The sequence below is a fragment of the Serinus canaria genome, chromosome 9 (genome assembly GCF_022539315.1).
Source record: "Serinus canaria isolate serCan28SL12 chromosome 9, serCan2020, whole genome shotgun sequence".
Taxonomy (NCBI): Eukaryota; Metazoa; Chordata; class Aves; order Passeriformes; family Fringillidae; genus Serinus; species Serinus canaria.
Genome location: NC_066323.1, coordinates 1,587,318 through 1,612,110, shown reverse-complemented (window position 1 = coordinate 1,612,110; position 24,793 = coordinate 1,587,318). Strand labels below are relative to the sequence as shown.

General features: G+C 51.3%; 2 protein-coding genes across 5 annotated transcripts; one reads left to right on the top strand and one right to left on the bottom strand.

The window, feature by feature from the left end:
- The first annotated feature begins 1,126 nt into the window (after positions 1-1,126).
- On the top strand, positions 1,127-14,089 carry CARD8 (caspase recruitment domain family member 8). Of its 4 annotated transcripts, none has more exons than XM_050978103.1 (15): positions 1,127-1,211; positions 3,138-3,169; positions 3,826-3,873; positions 3,904-3,921; positions 4,400-4,450; positions 5,780-5,827; positions 5,919-5,962; positions 6,081-6,130; positions 6,835-7,055; positions 8,398-8,648; positions 9,737-9,871; positions 10,109-10,247; positions 10,940-10,993; positions 11,082-11,165; positions 11,682-14,089. In XM_050978103.1, the coding sequence occupies exons 1-15, from the start codon at positions 1,183-1,185 to the stop codon at positions 11,972-11,974; spliced, it is 1,497 nt and encodes a 498-aa protein (XP_050834060.1). In that variant the 5' UTR covers positions 1,127-1,182; the 3' UTR covers positions 11,975-14,089. The 4 variants fall into 4 exon arrangements, with proteins under 4 accessions (XP_050834060.1, XP_050834058.1, XP_050834059.1 ...); XM_050978101.1 differs by having other exon boundaries at positions 3,766-3,873; XM_050978102.1 differs by having other exon boundaries at positions 3,826-3,921.
- Positions 14,090-15,282: 1,193 nt separating this feature from the next.
- IL12A (interleukin 12A) lies at positions 15,283-18,538 on the bottom strand. The gene is made up of 6 exons (XM_050978121.1): positions 18,215-18,538; positions 17,345-17,452; positions 17,201-17,242; positions 16,994-17,098; positions 15,557-15,627; positions 15,283-15,385 (listed from the first exon to the last, which is right to left on the bottom strand). Exons 1-6 carry the CDS (start codon positions 18,536-18,538, stop codon positions 15,283-15,285), a joined length of 753 nt encoding a protein of 250 aa, XP_050834078.1.
- Positions 18,539-24,793: the final 6,255 nt, after the last annotated feature.

Below are 24,793 nucleotides of genomic sequence, written 5' to 3'. Positions count from 1 at the left end.
CAGCCCAGCTCGTTCCCGTGAGCTCTGCACACGGAGCTCCCAGCGAGGACGGATTTCCCACAACTGTTTGGTGTCCTGGAGTCCAGAGGGTGGGATTTGGGGCGAGGGGCAGAACTGAGGGGGCTCCAAATCCGGAATAATTCCAGGAGCTGGGAGCTGAGCGCTTGGAAGGCGCCGGGAGCGGCGCTCTGACCGTTCTGTGTTTGCTCAAGCACTCGCGTTTGTTTATAGAGATTATTTTCCCTTCTGCTCCGGGCCCTGGGCAGGCTCACAAAAGGCTCCCCCAGAGCCCCCCGCACCCAGATGGGCACAGGGGGAGGGGGTGATGCTGAGCTATGGATTGGGGCTGGATCAGCCCTGGGAATGAGGGAAATACCCTAAACCGCCCATCCGAGCCCTCCTTTCCAAGGGGCACCAACCCAGGTGACTTTGGCTGTTTCCAGCTGGGAGGAGCCGGGGTGGGGTGAGGGCTGTGAGGGGTTTTCCTTGTCTGCACCTCCGGAATTCCCCTCTCCCAGGGACTGCAGGGGGGGCAGGTGGGTGCCCAACACCTCTGGGGCTCCGGCATTTATTGCACTGCTGATTTATTGCTGAGCTGCTCCAGGAGCTTCAAAACGCTTCTGCTTAAGAGGCTTTTATTCCCTTTTTATTCCTCTTTTGTTTTGTTTGTTTGTTACAAAGAAGCCTGAACGCGCTGCAGGTTTGGGCTGTTTTTTTTTTTCTTTCTTTCATTTTAACTTTTTCTTTTTTTTTCCCCCTAAGCAGCTCTGCCAGCAGCCGGCAGATCCTGACGTGTCCACGGCCAGGTTGGACAGGGCTTGGAGCAACCCGATCCATGGCAATTGTCCCTGCCCATGGCAGGGGGGGGTGACACGAGACGAGCTTTGAGGTCCCTTCCCACCCAAACCACTCTGGGATTTCAGCACAATACGTGTAATAACACAAATATCTTAATAAATAACACGGAACGCGCCCAGAATATGAAAATTATCTTTATTTATGAATTACACCGGCGGCGTCGGCACCTACACCCAGGGGGGTGCGACGGACACGGAGCGGCGACAACGAGGGGGACGAGCCGGGGCGTGTCAGGGGCGTGTCAGGGGCGTGTCAGGGGCGTGTCCCGCTGGCCCCGCCCCCCACGCGCGCAGGACGCGGCCGTTCCCGCTCGGTGCCGCTGCGATGTCCGGCCCGGCTCCGGAGCCCGACAGGTGAGCGGGGCCGGGCCGGGCCGGGCCGAGCCGGGCTCGCCGCGCCCCCCGCGCCCCTCGCCCGCCCCCCGCCCCTCCCCGCGGCTGCGCGCCGTCCCCGCCACCCTGCCCGCTCCTGTCGCCTCCCGCTGGCCCCGTGCACCCCCTGCACCCTCCCGCTGACCCCCTGCACCCTCCCGATGTCCCCCTGCACCCTCCCGATGTCCCCCAGTCCGTCCCGCTGTCCCCCAGCTCCGCCCCCCACATCCTCCCATCCCCCACCCCACCTGCATCCCCGCATCCTCCATCCCCTCCCGGCCCCCCGTTCCCGGGCACCGGAGGGTCCCTGCCGTGCCCAGCCCCTCCCGGTGGCTGCGGGTGCCCCAGCCCGGCCGTGCACCTGCAGCGGGGGCTGCTCCCAGCCCCGGCCGCGCCGCGCATCCGCCGCCGCCGCAGACAAAGCGCGGCTCCCGCTCCGCCCCGGGCTCCCCCCGGGCTCCCCCCCGGCTCCCTCCGCCTCCCCCGGTGCTCCGGTGCTGCCCTAACGCCGAGCGCGGCTCGTGTTTATCTGCCCGTGCCTTTATCGCGCCGGGGAGCCGCCGTGCGGGTTCCCAATTAATGGTTACAGTTATTAGCGCGCCCTGCCCGCCTGCTCGGGTGCGCTGTTGTTTTGTGTTTGCTCCCTCCTCCCCTCCCCGTTTCTGCGCCGTTTGCCAGCGCGGGAGGAGGGAAATGCAGCTGGAGGGGTTGGAGAGAAGCGATCCCGATTTTAGCAAGCCAGCACTTGGTGGAAGGGTTGAAGGGTTGCACAAACACTGCCTGGCTCGGCTGCCGGCCCTGGACAGCATCCAGGCTCCCTCCGAACCCTCCAGATAAATACATTTACTCTTTTTTTTTTTTTTTTTTTTTTTTTCAAGATACAGTTTGGAAGAGCAAACTGTTGTGTAATTTCTTCTGGGGGGAAAAGCTTTCCCACTTCTTCCTGCCCTTGACCCAGAAAGTTTTGCAGCCCCTTTGCTGTGCTATGCCAGGACACCCCAGCGGGCATGGCTTCCCCGAGCTCCTCAGGAACCCTCACTCATGGATTTTCCTGCCTCTGCCATTCCCATTTGTTTCTTTTTTGTTTCACACTTTTGGCTGAGTGTGGCCCTCCTGGTGATGCCCACTCATTCCAGGGGCACTCCAGGAGCTCCCAGGGAGGCCAAAATCAGCCCCCAGAGCTGAGCAGCTCCCACATCTCAGCTCCAGCACCCCCAGCATCCCTGGGATTGCACTGTGACTTCACAGCTCCAAAGAAAAAGGGCTGGATGCTTCTTCCCTGCCTGCTCCTGCAGCTGCCCCTGGCCAGGGTGGAGGCTCTGGGACATTTCCTGGTGCCACCACGGTGCCCTGAGCTGGATGTCACCTGCTGCTTTATGGTGGCTGCCCCCAGGGCCATTCCCTTCCTCAGGGCAGCTTTCCTGGCTGGCTCTGCCTGGCAGATGTCGCGGAGCTCCTGGAGAAGGTTCCAAGCAGGATTTTAATCCGTGGGTGATACACACAGCAGGTTTCCCCTTTGCAGGGTGGATGGGGGCTGGAGGCTGCTCTGGGTTTGCCACAGCTGCCTCTGCTGGAGGGCAGAATTTATCTGGGTCTCCTGCCTGCCCAGGGATTGCTTGGATTGCTCCCAAATCCAACAGGGTCCTGGTGCTTGGAAGGAGGGGCTGGAAGCAGGAGCTGGTGCCAGTGGGAATTGTGTCCAGGTGTCCCCAGAGGGGCAGCAGGGAGCCAGGGCAGGGCTGGTGCTGCAGGAGGTGAATGCTGAACCCCCAGCCCCCATCCCACAGCAGCTCCCGGATTCCCAGGGCTGGGAGCGGTGCCAGGGGAGGGAGCTGGGAATGCTGCCCCTGTGGGAGTGTGGGAAAGGGCTGGCAGAGCTCTCATGTGTGCCTGCTTTTTGTCTTCCAGCGGGGCAGAGTCCCTCTCCTCCGATGAAAAAGGTACAGGGGCTTTGGGAATGGGAATTCTGAAACTGGCTTTAAAAACCAGTTGGAAAGTACAGGGATCTTGGGAAGTGCCCATCCTTGGGTATGGGAATGGGAATTTTAAAACTGGCTTTAAAAAACAATTGAAAAGTACACTGATTTTGGGAAATGCCCATCCTTGGGAATGGGAGTTCTGGAACTGGCTTCAAAAACCAGTTGGAAAGTACAGGGATTTTGGGAAATGACCATCCTTGGGAATGGGAATTCTATTATGGGTTTTATAACCAGTTGGAAAGGTACAGGGATCTTGGGAAGTGCCCGTCCTTTGGAATGGGAATGGGATTCTGGAACTGGCTTTAAAAACCAGTGGAAAGTGTACAGAGATTTTAGGAAATGCCCATCCTTGGGAATGGGAATTCCATAACTGGCTTCAAAAACAGTTGGAAAGGTACAGGGATTTTGGGAAGTGCCCATCCTTGGGAATGGGAATGGGAATTCTATATCTGGCTCTCAAACCTTGGTGTAAACCCTTTGTTTGTGGATTCCTTTGGTTTTTATGCTGGGTTTTGAAATGCTGTTCTTTTGTTATTTGTTCCTTTCTCTGAGTGCAGAATTGGCAAGAGAAGAGTTAAATCCCTCCCCAGCTCTCACTCCCTGCCTTTCCCTTGCAGAGGTGACACCCAATGGCATGGAGGGATCGGGATCGGGATCGGGATCGGGATCGGGATCGGGATCGGGATCGGGATCGGCTGAGGAGCACCCGGAGGGTGAGCCCACCATGGCTCAGGCATTTCCTCACTCCTGGGGTGCTGTGCCCGCTCCTGCATCCCACATTGCCCCAGCCACACCCCAGACCCCGTCCCTGCCTTCCCAGGGCTGGTTTCTCTTCAAGTGACGTTTGTAGGAGTCATTAATTGGTCGGTGCCTCCAAACGAGTCACCACTGGTGGGACACACAGCTCCCACCAGGGCTGCTCCCACCTGCCTTGGAAAACCATAATTTAACTGGGATGTGCCGTGGGTGCAGCTCCAAAATGATCCCAGGTTGTGTGAAACGGGAGAATTCAGTGTTCTGAGCACCCCTCTCAAGGGCCTGGGGGACCCCAAAGTCTCCCCTGCTCTGGGGTTTGATGCTCTGATGTTTTTCTCTGCCTCAGTAGTTCTTTTTTTTCCTGTTCCATTATCCATCTTATCCAAACCTCTGGGTGGATCCTGGACTCACATTCCACCTGTGCCTGTTTTTAAGGAGAAGCCAGTTCTGAGGACAGCTCCAGCAGCAGCTCAGAAGAGGAGTCAGGTGAGCAGGGCATTGTGATTTATTTACCTGTAATCCTTGTTTTTAAAACTGATGTTCAGTTTCAAGCAGCTGCTTCTCCTGGGTATAACCTCACAGTTATTAGGGAATGCTAGCTCTGATTGCTTTCCCAGTGATTTTTTGGGATCCGGTGGTTTCCTGTCCCTGATCAAAGGGCAGCAGCTCGTGCTGCTTTCACCAGGCAGACACAGCACCCCAGACACAATACCCACGGATATTTTTACACCACAGCAGTTTTCCAAACACCAAGAGGCCGTAAATTTCCTCAAAAATTGGCAGCAGAACTGGCCAAACAGGATGGACAGGAAAATAATGAGAGGAAGTGTTTGTTGTCAGTGGGTTTGTGCTTCCATGGGATTTGCTGCCAGCACTTGTGCTGGTTTTATGTAACACTGATCCTTTACCAATCCCAGCGGTTTTCCTGGGCAGATGCAGAGGAGTGGGATGGATGGAGGAAGGCTGGCTGAGTGGGGTTTGTTGTGCCTGTTTTCCCCTGCTCAGCTGGATGGCAGGAAGGATTCCAGGCTGGCCCAGCCAGCAGCTCCATCTCTTTGGGACAAGGAGCTGCTGGAGAGCATCCCTAGGAAGTGAGGGGTGGAAAGGAGGAGCTCCCAGAGCAGGGAGTGTTCCTGGGGCTGCTCCAGCCCTGCTGAGCTGGGGGCTGGGACAGCAGGGCTGGGGCACACGGCCAGGGCTGGCTGCTGCCTCCCTGCCTCTCCCAGCCCATAATGATCCCAGGGGGGACTGGGGTTCCAGGATAGCCTGGGACAGCCTCCAGCATCCCTCTGTCCTGGGAGGGAGCTGGGATGGGGAAGTGGCTGATCCTGGCAGCTCTGCCACTGCCCCGCTCCCAAGTCAGCCCTCAGGACACCGCCTTTGGCCTGAGGTCTCAGCTCTGCTGGAATTCCATCCTGTTGGGCTCAGCCAGGAGAATCCAGGCACTTTTAGATCGTTTTGGGGACAAACACCCTGCAGACAATGTGTGGTGGTGGTTGCTCCTTGGGAAAGCTGTTCCCAGTTTCCATGCTGGGGGCTGAACTTTGTCCTTGGCACCACAAGGCTCATCCCAGGATAAATCTTTTTTTAACCCCTGTGAAAATTCCCAGGAGTTTGGGCAGTTTAGGAGCTTTTGGCAAATTTGTATCCTGATGTTCAGCTTCACCCCCAGGCTGTGCAAAGCCTGCAGGGACTCTCAGGAATGTTCTCCTAAGGTGGATTTAAGCAAATGGAATTGTGGGGTTGTCCTGGGTGAATGTGGGAGCAGAGACCCCCTGGACATGGAGAGATTTACTCCAAACTCCTTTTCCCTAGATGAAGAACAGGAGGAGAAGGAATCCCCACCTTACTGCAATGAGTCAGGTAGGAACAGATCTCCTGAGGGCTTTTTCTTTATTCCTGGCTGTTTAATTACTTGGCTTTTCATGAGCTCATCTTCCTCCTTTCCCACTAGGAGAGAGCTGCTTGCCACCCTGTGAGCACTGCAGGAATGAAAATGTAGGTTTGTGGGGGAAGGAACACCCACTTACTTTGCATGGGATCATTTGCAAACTGTAATTCTACTCTCTCCTCACCTTTTTAAAGATTATTTATTTTTTTTTAAATCTATTTCCAGGACCAGAAGGAGCAAGTGACCCCCAGGAGACTTGCTGGAGGACAATTCATGTATGAATTTTTTTAATGTAATGGGTTTGAGTTTGGTTGTTCTCATCAAGGTGCTCCAGTCTTTGGGTGGGCAAGCAGCTCATTTGCTGCACAAGTGCATTTGGATTCATACTGGGGGTGCACCCAAATCCTTGAAAATCACAGTTTGGAGCCTATGCTGCCTCCAGATCCTGGTCCAAGACAACTCCTGCAGGGTTTTCAGGATGCTGCCTCGTCCTGCTGCAGGAATGAGCAGCAGCCCATTTTGATGTGCTTATTTCAGCCTGGCTGCACAGGAGGCATCCTGCCCTGCTGCACCCTGACTTCAGCCCTGCCTTCCCCTGGGGTGCAGCACTGTCCCCTCTGTGTGCCCTGGGCAGGCCCCCGGGGATGTCCCTGCAGGACACTCTGCTGGGTGTGGGTGTTACCCCCGGGAAACGCTGGACGTGGCACCGAGCCCTGCACCGAGAGCAGCTCCCGGCACGGGAGGTTTCATGCAGAACTCTCCTTTCCTTTCGCACGGGCTGGGTGAGCCCTCAGCCAGATTTAGCAGCCCCAAACCCGCCTGGAGCAGCTGTGGGGTGAAACAAAGCGGGAGGGAGCGCCCGGGGCAGCTCCCGGAGCTGTGTCCGAGCGGGAGGGAGTGCCCGGGGCAGCTCCCGGAGCTGTGGCCGAGCGGGAGGGAGTGCCCGGGGCCGCTCCTGGAGCGCTGCCGTCTCCTGCAGGGTGCAGCTGGACGCGGAGGGCTCCTACCAGTGCAGCAGCACGGGGCTGATCTTCGAGGTGACGGGCAGGGCCAGGATCACCTACTCGCTGCTGTCCTGGAGCAAGTACGCCCCGCTGGTGCAGAAGCCGTGGATCGTGGGCGGGCCGCTGTTCGACGTGCGCTGCTCGGCTCCGGGCGCGCTGCTCTCCATCCAGTTCCCGCACTGCCTCTGCCTCGGCGGTGAGTGCGGCGGGGCACGGCCCGGCGGGGAGGGCAGGAATTGTCGTGGGAATTGGCACCACTGTATGGCAGTGTTGTGGTGCTCTGGGTCCCAGGACCGGGGGAGGGATGAGAACTGACTCCAGGTTCTTCGATGGCTGATTCATTATATTGTATTATACTACATCACCACATTACGTTATATTATATTACATTACATTACATTACATTACATCACATCACATTATTGCATTACATTACTTATATTATTATATTATATTACATTAAATTACATTAAATTACATTATATTATATGCATTACATTATATAATATTTATATTAAATTATATTACATTATATTATATAATATTTATCTTACATTATATTACATTATATAATATCTTATTTACATTATATTACATTATAATTACATTACATTATATTATAATTGCATTACATTACATTACATTATATTCTAAAACTGTGCTAAAAAGAATAGAGAAGATACGTCAGAAGGCGAGAATAAGAATGAGGAGGAAAATAAAACCCCGTGACAGACTCAGAGAGTCCAGCACAGCTGGCTGGGGTTGGCCATTAATTAAAAACTCATTAATGACAAACAATTCACATGCTGGGTAAACAATTCTCCAAATCACATTCCAGAGCAGCAAAACAGGGAGAAGCTGAAGCTTCCTGCACAAGGGGGGAGTTTTCCTCTGCAGCTCCAGGGCTGCTGGAGCTGGGCCTGCTCTCCCTCTGGGAATGCAGGGCAGCAGAAAGCTGCTCCTCTGGGAATGCAGGGGGCAAAGGCTGCTGGGCTGTTCCCAGCACCTCAGATTGGATCCAGGTAGGAATGCTTGGCTCCTCCCCTGGGCGGAGCATCTCCCATGGGATGGTGGGATTTGATCAGCCCTGCAGGGACACTCCCTGGCCATGGACAGCAGATAATTAATAATGAATGGCCCATGGACAGCAGAGATCTCCTGGAGGGAGGGTTGGCTGTGGGAGAGAGAAAGAAAACTGCCCCAAGAGCAGAGAGAACTGCCCCAGCTCTGACAGGTGGGGACAGAGCACACAGCCAGGCACTGCTTGTCACAGGGACATGTGGGGACATCCTGGGGGAGCTGAGCCTGGCTGTCCCAGCTGAGCCCAGGCTGTCCCAGCTGAGCCTGGCTGTCCCCAGCTGAGCCTGGGCTGTCCCCAGCTGAGCCTGGCTGTCCCAGCTGAGCCTGGCTGTCCCAGCTGAGCCTAGGCTGTCCCAGCTGAGCCCGGCTGTCCCAGCTGAGCCCTGGCTGTCCCAGCTGAGCCCAGGCTGTCCCAGCTGAGCCTGGCTGTCCCCAGCTGAGCCTGGCTGTCCCCACAGGTCACGGGGCCAGCGTGGCTTTCAAGGTGCTGCACATCAAGGGCGGTGGCGCGGCCATCGAGCCCTCGGCCGAGTTCTCGGCGTCGCACGTCAAGTGGGTGGTGAGCTCCCTGTCCCCCGTGGGACCCCTGATCCACAGCCAGGAGCCCCTGCAGTACCACGGGGCTGTCATCCTCTACAAGGCCATCGACGAGCACCCCTCCCTGTCCTTCTGGGTCTACCTGGCCACCAACAATGACTCCTTCATCAAGGTACGGCCGGGGCTGGCAGCTGCCCGAGGGGAGAGAGGGTGAGGAGTCCTGGTTCCATGGTTTGGGTGGAAGGGAGCTTAAATTCCATCTCATCCCACCCCTGGATGGGCAGGGACACCGTCCACTGTCCCAGGCTGCTCCAAGCCCAGTGTCCAACCTGGCCTTGGGCACTGCCAGGGATCCAGGGGCAGCCCCAGCTGCTCTGGGAATCCCATCCCAACCCCTCCCCACCCTCCCAGGGAACAATTCCATCCCAATATCCCATCTGAACCTTCAGGCTTTGAATTTGAAGCCATTCCCCCTTTCTTCTGTCACTGCATCCCTTGTAAATTGTCTCTCTCTGAGCTTTTCCATTTCCATTCTTTATCCAAGTCACCTCTCCCAAGTAACAAGAGGAAACAGCCCCAAGTTGTGCCAGAGGAGGTTTAGGCTGGATATTAGGGAAAATTCCTTCAGGAAAAGGGTGGCCAGGCATTGGAACAGGCTGCCTGGGGCAGTGCTGAGTCCCCAGTGAAAATCTGGGGATTTGGGCAAGCAGCTGACAGTGGATTCATCCACGTGCCAGGGTCACGTCAGAAATGACCTGTGAACAGGGCAGAGCGTGTCTGCAGAGAAAGGAGAGGCCGTGGGACTAACCCAGGATAAAATTCCAGCTTCAGAAAGTTCCTTGCCTTGCCCTGCAGTGGGTTACAAGTAGGAAATTGGGTTTGTGGGATCATTCAGGAGCTCTGGCAGGAGCAGGACTTTAATTCACCCTATTACAGTGAGGGCAGGGACAAAAACCTTCCTTTTACTCGGCTTGCAAACTCTCTTACCTGCTTTACTCCCGTGGCAGAACAGCTGGAGAGGTTTAGTGATGCTTTTTGAGTGTGGTGGTTATTCCACAGCTGTCTGGGAAGTTTGTGGAGCAGATCAGGAAGTTGTGGAGCTGTTCTGTAAAGCTGGGGCCAGAGACCAGCCCAAGGAGCCACCTGAGCACGGGTGTTAGATGTTCATTCTTTTACTGAGATGAGTTTTAGATGTTCATTCCTTTACTGAGATGAGTGACAAGGAGATATTAAGCTTGAAATGGTGTTTTTAAATTTTAGGATATCTCAAAGGCTGTAAAACACTCGAAAAGGAAATTTGTTCAAATTGAAAAGCCCCCTGTATGCCAAAAATTGCTGCAGGAAGGAAAGAAGTACAGACTGATCTGTGAGCCAGAGGCTGAAATAACTCCTGAGGTGAGTCCCTAGCCCAACCCTCACTTCCTGCACTGCAGCTTCCCTGGAAATGTGCCACAACAAGGAACTGTGTGCCTCTTGGAGCCCTGAAATTTGGGATGAAATCCTGATGCTAAAGTCAACAGCAGAACTCTGGGGAAATTGGAGTTGGGTTCAGATCTCTCCCAACAGCCAGTTGCCTTCTCTTTGTTTATTTTAGGCAGATATTTATGTTTATTTTCTGTTTCTGTTGTGTAGGAGATTGAGTTTGTTGATGGGTCACTGCTGAAGCTGAAGAGTTACTTTGAGGTGTATTTGGAGAAGCCTGATGACTTCACCCTGTCCCTGGTGGAGCAGGACTCGGATGAGACTGTCTGGAAAGCCAAGCTGAGGGAGAGTGAGTCCTTGGCAGTGGGGACTGCTCAGGGCTGGGAGGACCTCAGAGCCCACCCAGTGCCACTCCAGGGACCCCTTCCAGTGTCCCAGGCTGCTCCCAGCCCTGTCCAGCTGTGGCCACAGCTGCTCTGGGCACCCTGTGCCAGGGCCTGCCCACCCTCCCAGGGAATTCCCAGTTCCCACTCTCCCATCCATCCCTGCCCTCTGGCAGTGGGAGCCATCCCCTGTGTCCTGTCCCTCCATCCCTGGTCAGTTGTCTCTCTCCATCTTTCCTGCAGCTCCTTCAGGCAGTGGAAAGCCCCAGTGAGGTCCCCCCAAAGCTTCTCCTGTCCAGGGTGAACAATCCCAGCTCTCCCAGCAGGGCTGCTCCATCCCTCTCCTCATGGAATGGTTTCATTTGGAACTTAAAGACCATTCAGTTCCACCCCTCCTGCATATTACTCCATCTATTACCCATAGAATTGCATAATATAATAAACAATTGCATATTATTGCATTATTATTGCAATCTCTCTTGCCTGTTTGGGCCTGCTGCAGCACGTGGAATAAAAGGGGAAAAACCTCTTTCTGTCAAACCCAAGGGGTTGGAATTCCCCCTTTGTGGGTTCCAACTTTGTGCCTGGGAATTGTTGGAGCTGGGGCCCAGCACTGGGAATCCTCCCTGACATTTATTTCCCTGCTCTGCCCTTCCAGGGGATTGGATCCACTATGACCAGAACAGGAACGAGCAGAAGAGGAGCACAGGCAGTGAGTGGTGGCTGTGCAGGGGGGAGCCCCGGTCCCCTCCCTGCTCTGGGCACAGGGCACAGCAGTGACACCTCTGCTCCCTCCCCAGGTGTGAAGAGGAGGAAGCCAGCCCTCAGCATCCTGGAGGAAGAGGGGCTCCACAGCAAAAAGCAAAAAACTGGCGGCACTGCAGGTGGGAAAGGACCTGGTTGGGGTTTGGTGTCCTGGGATTGGAGCTGAGCTCGGTTTTCAAAGGTTTTTCCCTGTGGGATGGTCCAGGCCTGGGGAGGGGCAGCTGGAAAGGTGTCTGGTGGAAAAGGGGCTGGGGCTGATGGTGGCAGTGGCTGGACATGAGCCAGGGGTGGCCAAGGAGGTCCCAGGGCTGTGCCTGTCCCCTGTGCTGGCACTGCTGGGGCTCCCCCAGCCCTGGGGCACTTTTGGGTTCCTCACAAGGACCTGGAGGGGCTGGAGCGTGTCCAGGGAAGGGAATGGGGTTGGGAAAGGGGCTGGAGAATCCTGAGGGAGCTGGGAAGGGGCTGAGCCTGGAGAAAAGGGGGATCAGGGGGGACCTTGTGGCTCTGCACAGCTCCTGCCTGGAGGGGACAGCCAGGGGGATTTGGGATCTTATCCCAGGGACAGGGACAGGAGGAGAGGGAATGTCCAGGGCAGGGTCTGGGTGGATTTTTGGGGAAAATCCAATGTTTTTCAGATGGAGTGGGAGCAAAAAGCTTGACAGACCAACAGCTGCTGGTGATTGCCAAGCTGCTGGACCGGCACTGGAGGGAGATGGCCATCGAGTGTCTGCAGATGGAGATGAAGGACATCGATGACATCCGGGCCATGGAGGACAACGTGACCATGCAGAAACTGCTGGTGCTGAGGAAGTGGAGAGACAGGGAGCAGGGCCATGGCACTGCAGAGGCTCTGCAGAGGACCCTGGGGGAAAAGGCCACCTACGAGATCCTGCAGGCATTGCAAGGTATCAGCTCCCAGGGAATGTGAACCCATCCTGACTCAGCTGGGGTTGGGAATTCCATCAGGGAATTCCATCAGGGAATTTACCTGGGGAAAAAAAGCCACCTATGAGATCCTGCAGGCACTGCAAGGTATCAGCAGCTCCTGGGGACTGAGCCCATCCTGACTCAGCTGGGGTTGGGAATTCCATCAGGGAATTCCATCAGGGAATGTACCAAATCACCACTGCACCATTTGTTCTGGAGGTCAAACTTGTCTCCTTTCCACTTCCCCAGCAGTGATTTTATTTTTTGTGGTGGTTTTATCCTTCAGGGACTGATACAAAAGGAACATTTTTGTCCCAAGTGTGGAGAGCTCTCCCAGCATGACTGGGTGTCCAAAGCAGTTCTTGGGATTTCCTGGAAGTCCCGAGAGGAGCTCTTTACTTCAGGAATGGTTAATTAATGGTTAATTAACACCTTCCCTGATGGAGGTCTTGGTGGTTCCATCCCATGTGGGATGGGTTTCCCAAGGGAGCTCCCCCTCCTTTCCATGGAGCTCTTTTGTTCAGTTCACCTTCTGCAAATCCAAGTTACTCCAGGAGCTGGGAGTTATCCCTGCCCATGGCAGGGGTTGGAATTCAATGACCTTTAAGGTCCTTTCCAACCCAGACCATTCCATAATTTTATGAACTCAGCCAGCCAAGGGGATTTGTCCTCAAAAATCGAATTTTTTTTTTTTTTTTTTTTTGCAACAGCAAAACCTTGTTCTTTCTCAATTCCTTCACTTGGAACAAAAGGAAATGGCCTCAGGTTGTGCCAGGGGAGGTTCAGACTGGATATTGGGAACATTCCTTCATGGAAAGGGCTGTCCAGGCCTGGCACAGGCCCCACCATGGAGGGATCTGTCACAGCTGTGGAGGTGGCACCTGGGGACGTGGAGCTGTGGTGGCCTGGGCAGTGCTGGGGAATGGTTGGGCTGGAGGACCTTGGAGGCCTTTTCCAGCCTAATTCCATGGTTAATTCTCCCTGGAAAGAGCCTGGGGATGCAGGAGAGCTCTCCCTCACAGACTCTGTGCCGCAGCCTTGTCCTGCGTTTAATACATTTATTTTTCAACCTAAATTTTTAAATCCAGTTTCTCCCAGTTTAAATCTTGCAGGAGCTTCAGAGATCCCACAATCCAGGTGTGTTTTTCCTTTCCCTCAGGTTCCTGGCTCAGAGCTGAGCCAGCTGGAAGGAGGACGAGGAGGAGGAGGAGGAGGTGGGAGCTTCCCAGTCCAACCATTCTGCTCCCCTGGGATCCTGCTGGGGCTCAGGAATGTTCCTGGTGGGAAGTTCAGGCAGGATCCTCCAGAGAAACGTGAATGGAGTTTGGTGTGGGAAGGAGCCACTTCCAAGGCTTTCAGGAGAGGTGGATCCCAGAATTCTGGGCTTCACCCCCAGGGAAAGCCCCTCCAGGAGGGCACAAACACTGGAAGAAGCCACTTGATCTTTTTCATCGCCTGGAAAAGATTTTTTATTTCCTTCAGGGAAAAATAGGGAGAAGAATTCCCCTGGAACCTTTCATCCCTTCCCAAACCCACTGAACTGCCAGAATCGTGAGGTGCATTGGATTTCTCATGGATCAGGGAAGAAGAGTCCAAAACTTGTACCAAATTCCTTGGCATAATCACTGTATCTATGGAATTACTGTACAGATCCCGTGCATCCAGTCCTCGTTCAGCTGTGGTTCTGCTTCCTGAGATTCCCAAGGATGGGAACACCACTGTGAACTCCAGGCAGCTCGGAATTTCCCCATGGAATTTCTTCTCCCCTCTTTTCTGTGTAGCTTGTCTCCGTTTTTTACGTTGTGTAATTCTTTTTTTTTTTTTTTTTTTGTATGAGAAACTTTTTATACTTTTTTTTAGGTTTTTTTTATACTTGATTTATTCGAACTTGGATAGAATTTAGGTGCTTAAAATGTGAGGAGCCGAAATCCCTGTGCTGCAGGAATTGGAAAAAAATGTGGGAAAAATGGAATTTGCAGAAGAGAGGAGTGACCAGATCTAGGATTGTCTTGTTTTTAAGGCTGTGGGATGCTTGGGATCATCTTCCTCTGTGGATGTTTGGGAAAGGAAAACATACTTTTGAAAAACAAGGATTAAACAGGAAAAATGTCCTTTATTTCCATCTGAATTTTGCTTTTTGTTTTAGTTGGATGAAGTGTTGGGAAGTTGTTGGTTCCTGGGAAGGGGAGGAGGATGGAAGTTGTTCCTCAGCCTCTGGAAAAGCTGGAGGTGCCACCAAAGGCATCCAAGGGTTTTTTTGGGCTGGAAATCCCAAAATCTCCCATCCCATTCCAACCCCTGCCAGGGGCAGGGACAGCTTCCCTATCCCAGGTGTTTCCATGAGGGAAACTTGGATTTTGAAACCAATTACAGGGAGGTGCCTTCCCATGCCAGCAATATCCAAAGTGTTCCAAAGGATTCATGGTGGATCCCAAGGGACAAAAAAAATCACCGTGGTCCTGAAGGAAACCTTGATTTTATTAGGATATAAATAGAATAAATAGGGAATATCATAAATAAATCAAGGGCTAGAATGGAATAGCATCATAAATAAATCAGGGAATAGAATGGAATATCATAAATAAATCCAGGAATAGCATCACAAATAAATCAAGGAATAGAATGGAATGTCATCGTAAATGGAGGAATATCATCGTAAATAATAAATCAGGGATTGTAATAATAAATAAATCAAGGAATATCATAAATAAATCATGAAATAGAATGGAATCTCAAATAAATCAAGGAATATCATCATAAATAAATCAGGGCATATCATCAAAAATAAATCAGGGAATATAATCACAAATAAATCAAGGAATATCATAAATAAGGGATGTAATCATAAATAAATAATGAAATAGAATGGAATCTCAACTAAATCAAGGAATGTCATCATAAATAAATAATGAAATAAATTGGAATATCATAAATCAGAATAGAATGGAATATCATCATAAATGAAGGAATATCATCATAAAAAAATGAAACAGAATAATGGAATCTCTAATCAAGGAATATCGTCATAAAAAATCAGGGAACAGAATGGAATGTCATCCCAAAGAAATCATGGAATGGAATATCCTGAGTTGGAAGGGATCCCCAGGAAAAGGAATTATCATGAACAGCTCTCAGTTCCTGAGGGATCAGCAGAATAAATGCGGATAAATCAGATTTAGGAACATTTTGGTGCTCAGATGTAGCTTAAATCCCAAAACCCCGGGAATTTAACAAAGCTTAAAAGGGAGGGAATTCTGTGGGAATTCCCTGGGATGTTGGGTGGGTGTTTTCCCCCGGGATCTCCCGGGATCAGGGGGAGCTGAGGAAGCTCAGCACCCTGGAGATGGTGACGCTGCGGATGCGCAGGGCCTGGAGGATCCCGCAGAGCCGCAGCCGCTCCGGGAACGGCGCCCGGCCCAAAGGTCCCAATGGTCCCGATGATCCCAATCCCGATGATCCCGATGATCCCAATCCCAATGATCCTGATGGTCCCAATGGTCCCGATGATCCCAAAGGTCCTGATGGTCCCAATGGTCCCGATGATCCCAATGGTCCCGATGATCCCGATGATCCCAATCCCGATGATCCCAATCCCGATGATCCCAATGATCCCAGCAGCGCCTCCGGATCCCGCCCGGTGCTGCTGCCCAGGGCCTGCAGGGATTAGAAAACAACTTAAACCCAAAAATTCCTGGGATTTTCACCCCCTCAGGGATGAACGGGAGGAGTGGGATGTAAGGATGGGCCAAAGGGAAAATTTGGGATGGTTAATTTGTCATTAAAAGGGAAAAATTTGGGATGTTTAAATTATCGTAAATAGAGTGAGAGAGAAATTTGGGATATTTCAATTATCATTAATAGACCGAGGGAAAAATTGGGATATTTAATTTATGGTGAATAGGGTGAGGGAAGAATTTGGGATATTTAATTTGTCATAAATAGACTGAGAAAAATTCGGGATGGTTACATTATCACTAATAGAGGAAAATTTGGGATATTTAATTTATGGTGAATAGAGTGAGGGAAGAATTTGGGATATTTTAATTTCTCGTGAGGGGATATTTAATATTTGGGATATTTAATTTGTCATAAATAGAGTGAGGGAAAAATTTGAGATATTTAAATTATTGTAAAAAGAGTGAGAGAGAAATTTGGGATATTTCAATTATCATGAATAGACTGAGGGAAAAATTAGGATATTTAATTTGCTATAAATAGAGTTAGAGAAAAATTTGGGATATTTATCATGAATAGACTGAGGGAAGAATTGAGGATATTTAATTTATTGTTAATAGACAGAGGGAAAAATTTGGGTTATTTAATTTGTCATGAATAGAGTGAGGGAAAAATTTGGAATGTTTAAATCATTGTGAATAGAGTGAGGAAAGAATTTGGGATATTCAATTTATTGTGAATAGAGTGAGAGAAAAATTTGGGATATTTAATTCATCATTAATAGGGAAAAATATGGGATATTTAATTTGTCCTGAATAGACTGAGGGAAAAATTGGAAATATTTAATTTGTCATTATTAGGGTATGTTTGGAAGTATTTAATGGTATCAAGAACAGACTGAGAAGGAAAATTGAAATATTTAATTATCACAAATAGGGAAATTTTGGAAATATTTAATGATTGCATTAATAGGGTAAAGTTTGAATTCATTATATCATTATTAAGGCAAATTTTCAAATATTTCATGAGAGCATTAAAAGATTCAAGATAAAATTTGAAATATTTAATGATAGCATTAATAGGGTACATTTTGAAATATTTATTTTACCCTGAATAGAGTGAGGGTCAAATTGGAAATATTGAATTGATCATTAATAAGGTAAATTTTGAAATATGTCATGATTGCATTCATAGACCAAGGCTAAAATTTGATTTACCAACATTTAATCCATCCTGTGTCACACCTGGTGCACCAGGTCTGTTGGATTTCAATATTTGGAGGAGAAATGGAGGTTTCCCTTCCCTACTTGCTGAATTTTGGGGTCCCTGGGGCAGCAATGCTCACCTCCATCATCCCATCGAGGGCTGCCAGCAGCTGGGGGTCAGGGAGGCTCCTCAGCTGAGCCCTGTAGGCTCTCACGTCCTCAGAGATGCCCTGCAGGCATTTTCCCTGGGGAAAAGAAATGGAATTGTCAGGAAATCAGGGAACCTGCTGCTCCTTTAAACACACAACGAGGAAAAGAAGGAGGTGTTTTGGGAAATTTCTATTTACCTCGTCAAAAGTTGATTTTTCCAGGACTGGGCAATTTCCAGGCTGCAAATTGAACAAAAATTAAGATTTAATGGGGGTGTGGATGATGCATTCCATGAAACCATGAGGTCAAATTGAAACGTGGTCTGTAATTCCTGTGTTTACCCCTGGCTCCTCAGCTGTGCAGGCTCTGAGGGTGTTGATGTGGTTCTCAGTGATGTCCTGCAGATCCACCTCCTCAAGGGTGCATTCAAATCCCAGGGTGTTGGATTTCTGGGGTGAAAAGGGAATAAAAAAGGGTCCTTGGCACCTTCATGGGGCAATTTCTGCATTTTTATACATTTATCTGCAAATAGACACAATTTGATACACAGATACAATTTCATGTATCTGTGCTCAGATGAACCCCAGGAATGAGGCTCGATGGGAACTGTGGTTAAATATGAAATACAGGAAATTGTTTGGGGTCCATCACTGACATCCTGAGGTCACCACTGACATCCTGGGGTCACCACTGACATCCTGGGGCCATCACTGACATCTTGGGGACATCCCTGCCCTTCTGGGACCATCCCTGTCATCCTGGGGACCAAAATTGCTCCAGCATTTCCAGGTTTGGTGTCACCACTACCCCATCCCTGCCCTCCTGGGTGTCACCAGTGTCCCATCCCTGCCCTCCTGGGTGTCACCAGTGTCCCATCCCTGCCCTCCTGGGTTCTCAGCAGCCCCTGGTTGCCCGGCTGGTGCCTGGGGACCATCCCTGCCCTCCTGGGGACCGCAGTTACCTCATCCCTGCCTGCCTTGGTGCCATCCCCACCCTTCTGGGTACCGCCACTGGCTCCTCACTGGCCTTTGGGTACCTTTGCCACTTCTCTGGGTACCACCACTGCTCCATCCCCGCCCTCCTGGGTACCACCCCAACCCCATCCCTGCCCTCCTGGGTACCACCCCTACCCATCCCTGCCCTGCTGGGTACCACCCCTACCCCATCCGAGCCCCCCACATCCTCCCCGTCCCGTCCCGTTCCCCGCGCACCTTCAGCCTCTGCGGGGCGGCGTTGGCGGCCTCCAGCAGCTGCCGGGAGCGGCTGAGGCACTGGGCGGGGGCGGGCAGTGCCCGGTCAAGGGCGGGCAGTGCCCGGTCAGGGGCGGGCAGTGCCCGGTCAGGGGTGGGCAGTGCCCGGGCCGGGGGCAGCAGCAGCAGAGCCAGGCACAGCAATGCCCGCCCGAGGCCGCCAGGCGGCGCTGCCCGCCGGCTCCCGGTGCCGCTCCCGAAGTTATTCCCGGAGTTATTCCCGATGTTCCCGGTGCCGTTCCCGGCTCTCCCGGTGCCGTTCTCGCCGCTGCCGCTCCGCTCCATCTCGCTGCCGTCGGTCCCCGCCGGGGACAGCTCTTATAGAGCCGCCGCAGCCTCGGGATTTCCCCCCGGGCCGGCCGCGCTCATCCCGAGAGCGGCGGCGCTGGGAATCCCGCACGGCGCTGGGGCGGGCCGGGCACAGCTGGAGCTCCTTCCTCGGGCTCTGGAAGCACAAAGGGCTTCCAGAAAAGTGGGGTTGGTTCGGGTCAGTGCTAGGCACGTGGATAAATTTCCATCGAACCACAAAGTCTTGGGATGGTTTGTGTAGGACCTTTAAGATCCTCTCATTCCAATGGCAGGGACACCTCCCTCTGTGCCACAGTGGCCTTGGGCATTGCGGGGATCCAGGGTCAGCCACAGCTGCTCTGGGAATTCCATCCCAGGGCCTCCTCTCCCTCCCACTCAGGAATTCCTTCCCAAATTCCCACGTAAACCTCCTCCTCTCTCAGTTCAAAGCCATTCCCTCTCTGTTCTGTCACTCCATCCCTTGGAAGTTGTGTCTCTCCAGCTTTCCCATTTCTGTTCTTTATCCTGCTTTCCTCTCAAGGAAAAAGTGCCAGGACAAGAGGAAACAGCCTCAGGTCTCACCAGAGGAGTTCGTGTTGGATATCAGGGAATATTTCTTCATGGAAAGGTTTGGAAGGGGCTGCCCTGGGCAGACCCCATCCCCTGAGGGATTTAAAGCCCTGGGGAGGTGGCACTTGGGGACAGGGCTCAGGGGTGGCCTTGGCAGGGCTGGGGATGGTTAGACTGAATGAACTTTGAGATATTTTCCAGCCTAAACCATTCCACGATTCTCTGATTCTCTAATGACAAACTCTCACTAGTGAATGTTTGTGAAAACCTGCCTGAGCGTTTGGTTTTGCAGAAATACTTGGATAAATCAACAAATACTTCAGTATTGGCTCCTATTCTTTGTGGCCATTCTCAGCTGCCCCAAAAGGCTGCAGAAAACTTTTCTGTGCATTGGGTCAGCCATGAAGTCACTGGGATTTTTGCTGTCAAACTGGAAGGGAGCAGGATGAATCAAGAGTTTTATATTGCATTTTCAGGTTCTTTGTATTTTCTCTGTTTCCTATAAGAAGCCTGTGGCGTGTCCTGAGACTTCTTTTTGCCCCAATACCAGCAGTGCCTCATTTTCCAATTTCTCTCTGTGTTTTCCACTCCTGCCCCGTCACTCCACCGTGGGCTGTGGTTTCCAGCTCGTGTAGGAGCCGCGGCTTCCGAGAGCCAAAAGTGAAAGAGAATTTTGGGATGTGCAGCAGGGCTGTTCCTGAAAGGCACCACTTTGGCTTTCCAGGTTTCTCAGTCCCTGCTGCACGAGGTTTCCCAGCAGGGTCAGAGCTGGGCTGGGATTTGGGTTTTATTTTTTGGCTCATTTGGGATATATCCTAATGATATCCTACAGATCTCTCCAAGAATCCTTGCTGGGATCCCTGGCAGTGCCCCAGGCCAGGCTGGATGGGTTTGGAACACCCTGGGACAGTGGAAGGTGTCCCTGCCATGGCAGAATGGGGTGGGATTTAAGGTTCCTTCCAACCCAAACCATTCCAGGAGTCTGGGGTTTGAATTCTGGTGTGTGGAACTTCTTTTCTCAATGGAAGAAGAAATCCATCTTCTCCTCCTTCACCTCAAAGCACCCTCTGCTTGACCAGGCTTAGCCTGAATGAAAAATCTTGATAATTAATATTTACATTAATCATATTAGAGCAAAAGGATATGTTTTACAGATTATATTATATTTAAACAAGAATTACTCCTCGAGCAAGTGCAGTCCCAGAGGAATGGGAAGCAATGCTGAAATGGAATGGGAATAATTAAAGATCTGTGATGTTCCTTTGAGTTTATTTCATGAAATCATAAAACCAGGGCATTTTTAGGTTGAAAGGGACATTAAAGCTCATTCAGTTCCACCTTCCACTATTTCAGGTTACTTCAAGCCCCAAAGTCCAACCTGGCCTTGGGCACTACCAGGGATCCAGGGGCAGCCACAGCTGCTCTGGGCACCCTGTGCCAGGGCCTGCCCACTATAATAAATATAATAAATATAGTAAATAGAATATAGATAATACAGATAATAAATATCACATCATATATATATATGTATAATTTATAACTGGTAAGTTATAAAAGTGTTAGCAGCTCTGATTTTTCCACAGGAAAATATAATTCTACTGCCTGTATTTCAACCAGAAATTACTTTTGGAATTACCCTCCAGGGAAAAGTAAGGCTCGTTCTGGTTTTCTATAAATTTAGGTTTGATCTAATGCAGTCAAAATTTGGGGAATCCCTGCTGGGGGCTCTGCCCTCCCCCAGATCAATACCCAAAAATGCTGCTTGAGACAGAAAGGGAAAGCACAGATCAGAAAGAAACCCGGTGAGAAAAGCCCCAGAGCCCCAGCCCTGGGCTCAGTTTGGTTTTGAGGCCTGGAGAGTTGAGAGATGAGAAATGGGATCAGCTCCAGCCTCGCTCTTCTGAAAAAGTGGGAGTTCCTGGAAATGTCCTGCCTTTGTTTCACCCTTGGCTTCTCTCCCCTCCAATGAACAGAAATTGAATTTTTGGCTTCGTTTTGACCAAAGGACCAAAGGTTTCCAGGTAAGACTCGTGGGCATCACCCTTGCTTTGAGGGAAATGAGATCTGGGGATGTTTCCTGCCAGCTGTGGGATGTTGTTTCTCCTGGAATTTAAAATTAGATGGATTTCCCTCAGGAATGGGCTAAACCCTTAGGGAAGGTCATGGAGTCACTCGTGACATCCCCAGTGGGAAGGGTTTGGTTTTTGTAGGGCAGCCCTATTGCCTGGCATTGGAAGTAGCAATAATTTTATAGGTCTAATTAAGCCATAATTACAGAGAAATAGAAATTCAAGCTGCAGGGTGATTCAATCCCAGCCAAGCTGACAGGCAGCTGTAGGCAGAGATCACTGCTCCACTAAAGAATGGGAAAATATCTCATGGAATGGGAATTCTGGATGCAATCAATAAAAGGGATCTGATCCTATTTGCCACTCAGAGAACTCGTGGAATATTGAATCATTTATTTGCCTCTGGATCATTTTTTGGGAAGTTCCAAGGTCAGATTTAGCACCAGAGGAGCCTCCCTGACAGAAGCTGTTTCTGATTTGGGTTGGCAATTGATGGCTCCATAAACAGGAGAAAAAAGGGTCAGGAGAAACTTTCCTGGTGTTTTAGTGGCTGCTGGTTCTGATTCCTCATGGGATTCCCTGAAATTCCTAATCCCCAAACCTCTGTTTTTGCTGGTATTTATCAGGGGGTGATAAAATGGAGTTCCTGAAGCTTCCTTGGGCTGCTGGAACATCTAAAATCCTGGCTCAGTCACCTGCATCTCTCAGCTCTTTTTTTTTCCCAGTTGCCACCAGAATTCCTGAGATTTCCCCATGATCCCTGCTGGTTCCTGGCTCCTGGATTCCTGGCAGCTCTGGGAGCCCCCAGCCATGGGATCCCCAGATTCAGAGGTTGTTTGCAGGCTCCAGAGCTCCAATCCCCTCTCCATGGATAGGGATTCATCCTGGGGTGAAGCCACTGGGATCCCCTGGGGCAGGGCTGGGATTCCCTAAAAAGCCCTCAGGGAGCATTTGGGGCAGGGAATTTCTCCCAGTGAGTTGGGAGGAGCAGAGATCAGGGAGAAATTCTGCCCTGGGAGGGTGGGGAGGCCCCAGCCCAGAGAAATTTTGGATTCCCAGAGAAATTTTGGATTCCCCATCCCTGGAATTGTCCAAGGCCAGGCTGGATGGGGCTTGGAGCACCCTGGGATAGGGGAAGGTGGAACAGGATGATCTTTGAGTTACTTCCACCCCCAACAACCCAAACCATTCCATGATTTCATGGTTCTATGGAATAAACACTGAGGAACACCACAGCCCAGATTCAGGATTATTCCCATTCCCTGCCCATGGAACTGGGATTTGAGATCCCTTCCCAACCCATCCCAGGATTTTATGGCTCCCTGTGGGCCCATCAGCCCCGTGGGGTTTGTTTTAAATTTCCACAGAATTAAGAGGAATAAAAGCCTCCAGGAAGCACCACCAGGGCTGGATGGAGCTGCAGGGAGAGCTGCATCCCCCTGGGAATGTGGGAGTGCTGTGAGCTCATCCTCCCTGGGCCTGGCCCCAAAGCTGTGGCTGAGGAAGGAGGTGATGCCAGCTGTGCCCGTGGTTTCGTGGCACTTTCGGGGAGCTCTTTCTCTCTCACTTTCAGTTTTCACCCTTGACAAGATTTCTCAGCTCTGGGTGCTTTTTCTGCTCCTTATCCCCCCCTGTCACCTCCTGGCTGTGGGTGTTGGGCTGGGCAGGCAGCAGGAAAGCAGGGATGGGGAAAAGCAGGAATTTTGTCCTTGCTGGGGTTGGATTTGCCCTTTCACCTCACACTGGCTTTGCAGGTGGAGAAAAGAAAGAAATTCGATCTTGGATGTGCAGGAGCTGATCAGGGAGATTTATTTCAGCATTTCTTTGAGGTACCATAATTTGCTAAGTGCCATTAATGATGGAATTCTCCATTCCTGGGGAAGCTGTGCCAGGCCAGCAGCTGAGGAAACCCAGGAGATGCAGAGCTCAGAGCCTGGAGAGCTTGAGGAGTTCTGGGGTGACCCACGGGCACAGAATTCCCTGGACTCCTGTCCCAGGGCCATGGGCTTGGCAGGAGTGACCCCAGGAATGCTGTGCCCGGGATTTCACTGCAGGCTGGGCACTCTCCTGGCAGGAATTCACCCCCCAGGGCCAAATGTTGTGGGTTTGCTGTGCCTTGGTGAGGGGAAAAAGGGAATTAGTGCAATGAGGGAAAGGAGGAGCTGCCCTAAAGCAGGTTAGAGCTGCCAGAGCTCTGTGGGGAAGGTGGGGAAGGGACCTTTAGTCCTTCCCACTGAAAGAAGGAGTGCGAAAGCTGCAGGAAAGCCAGAGGGGGAATGGATTCCCACTGCCAGAGGGCAGGGATAGCTGGGAATTTGGGAGGAAATCCTTCCCTGGGAGGATGAGGAGGGGCTGGGGTGGAATTCCAGAGCAGCTGGGGCTGCCCCTGGATCCCTGGCAGTGCCCAAGGCCAGGCTGGACACTGGGGCTGGGAGCACCTGGGACACTGGGAGGTGTCCCTGCCATGGGAATGGGGTGAGATTTCCCTTCCTACCCAAACCATTCCATGATTTTGGGATGATTCCTGATTTTGGGATGATTCCTGGAGCTGGGGAGGGCACCTAGGTCTGCTCTGGGTGCCGTGGCTCCCACAGAGGGCCCAGGAATCCCCTGGTTTCCCCATCCCAGGATGTGGGGCAGCCTGGGCTCCCTCTCCTTCCAGGGGCAGCTGCTGCCCAGGAGGAGCTGGCAGGGCCTGGGAGATCCCCCCTGCTCTGTAGATCCCTTGGCAAAAACAACCCCTGCATTTCCTGCAAATGCTGCAGAAAATGAAAAGGGTTTCACTCAAATCCTGTGAGCTGGGCACCAGGAGCTGCAGAGCTCAGGGCATTTCCCCAGCTGGAGCTGGCTGTGAACAGAAACCCACCAGGAATACACCAAACATAAACATTCAACAGAAACACAGCCCAGCCTGGAGGGGAAATCCCATTTATGCCATATCCAGAGGTGTCTCCCATCCAGCTGGGGGGAATCCCAAACCATTCCCAGTGGGCTGAGCTGCTGGAGCAGCCCAGAAATGCTTGCCCAGCCCTGGTGGCATCTCCCAGCCCCTCCCTGGCCACGGACACAGGGGCTGAGTCCCCTCCCTTCCCAAGGTGCAGGGTGAGGGGTCTGACACAGGGATGGGGTGCTGGCTTTTTTCCTATCTTTAAGATTGAAAAAATTTTTCAGTCTTTATTTTCAATCAATTTTTTTTTATTTCTTCAGGATTTTTTCCCAAGATTGGGATTGAAGGTGCTTGAGATGATTGTGTTTAGATTTAGGTGTTATTGCTTTTATTTATGTTACAGTCCTACAGGCAGTGAGTTCTGTAGTTCTTCACTAACAAGGTACAAAATGGTTAACAATCTTTTGTTATAAGGTTTTTTAAGGTTAAACTATCTAACTAAGAAATTACATTTAAATCATTTTTATTTTTAACTTAATAATTAATCACCTAAAGTCCTCAATGCAGACTTTTCTGTTTAATTACAAAATACAACTCAAACTTATGAAGAAAAAGGGAGAAGAAGGTAAAGAAGAAGGACCAGTTTCTGGTTTAAAACTCTTATTTTGTTTTGTATAGATCATTATATTCTAAAACTTTAAACTTCAAGTTTTCTACTTTGTGATA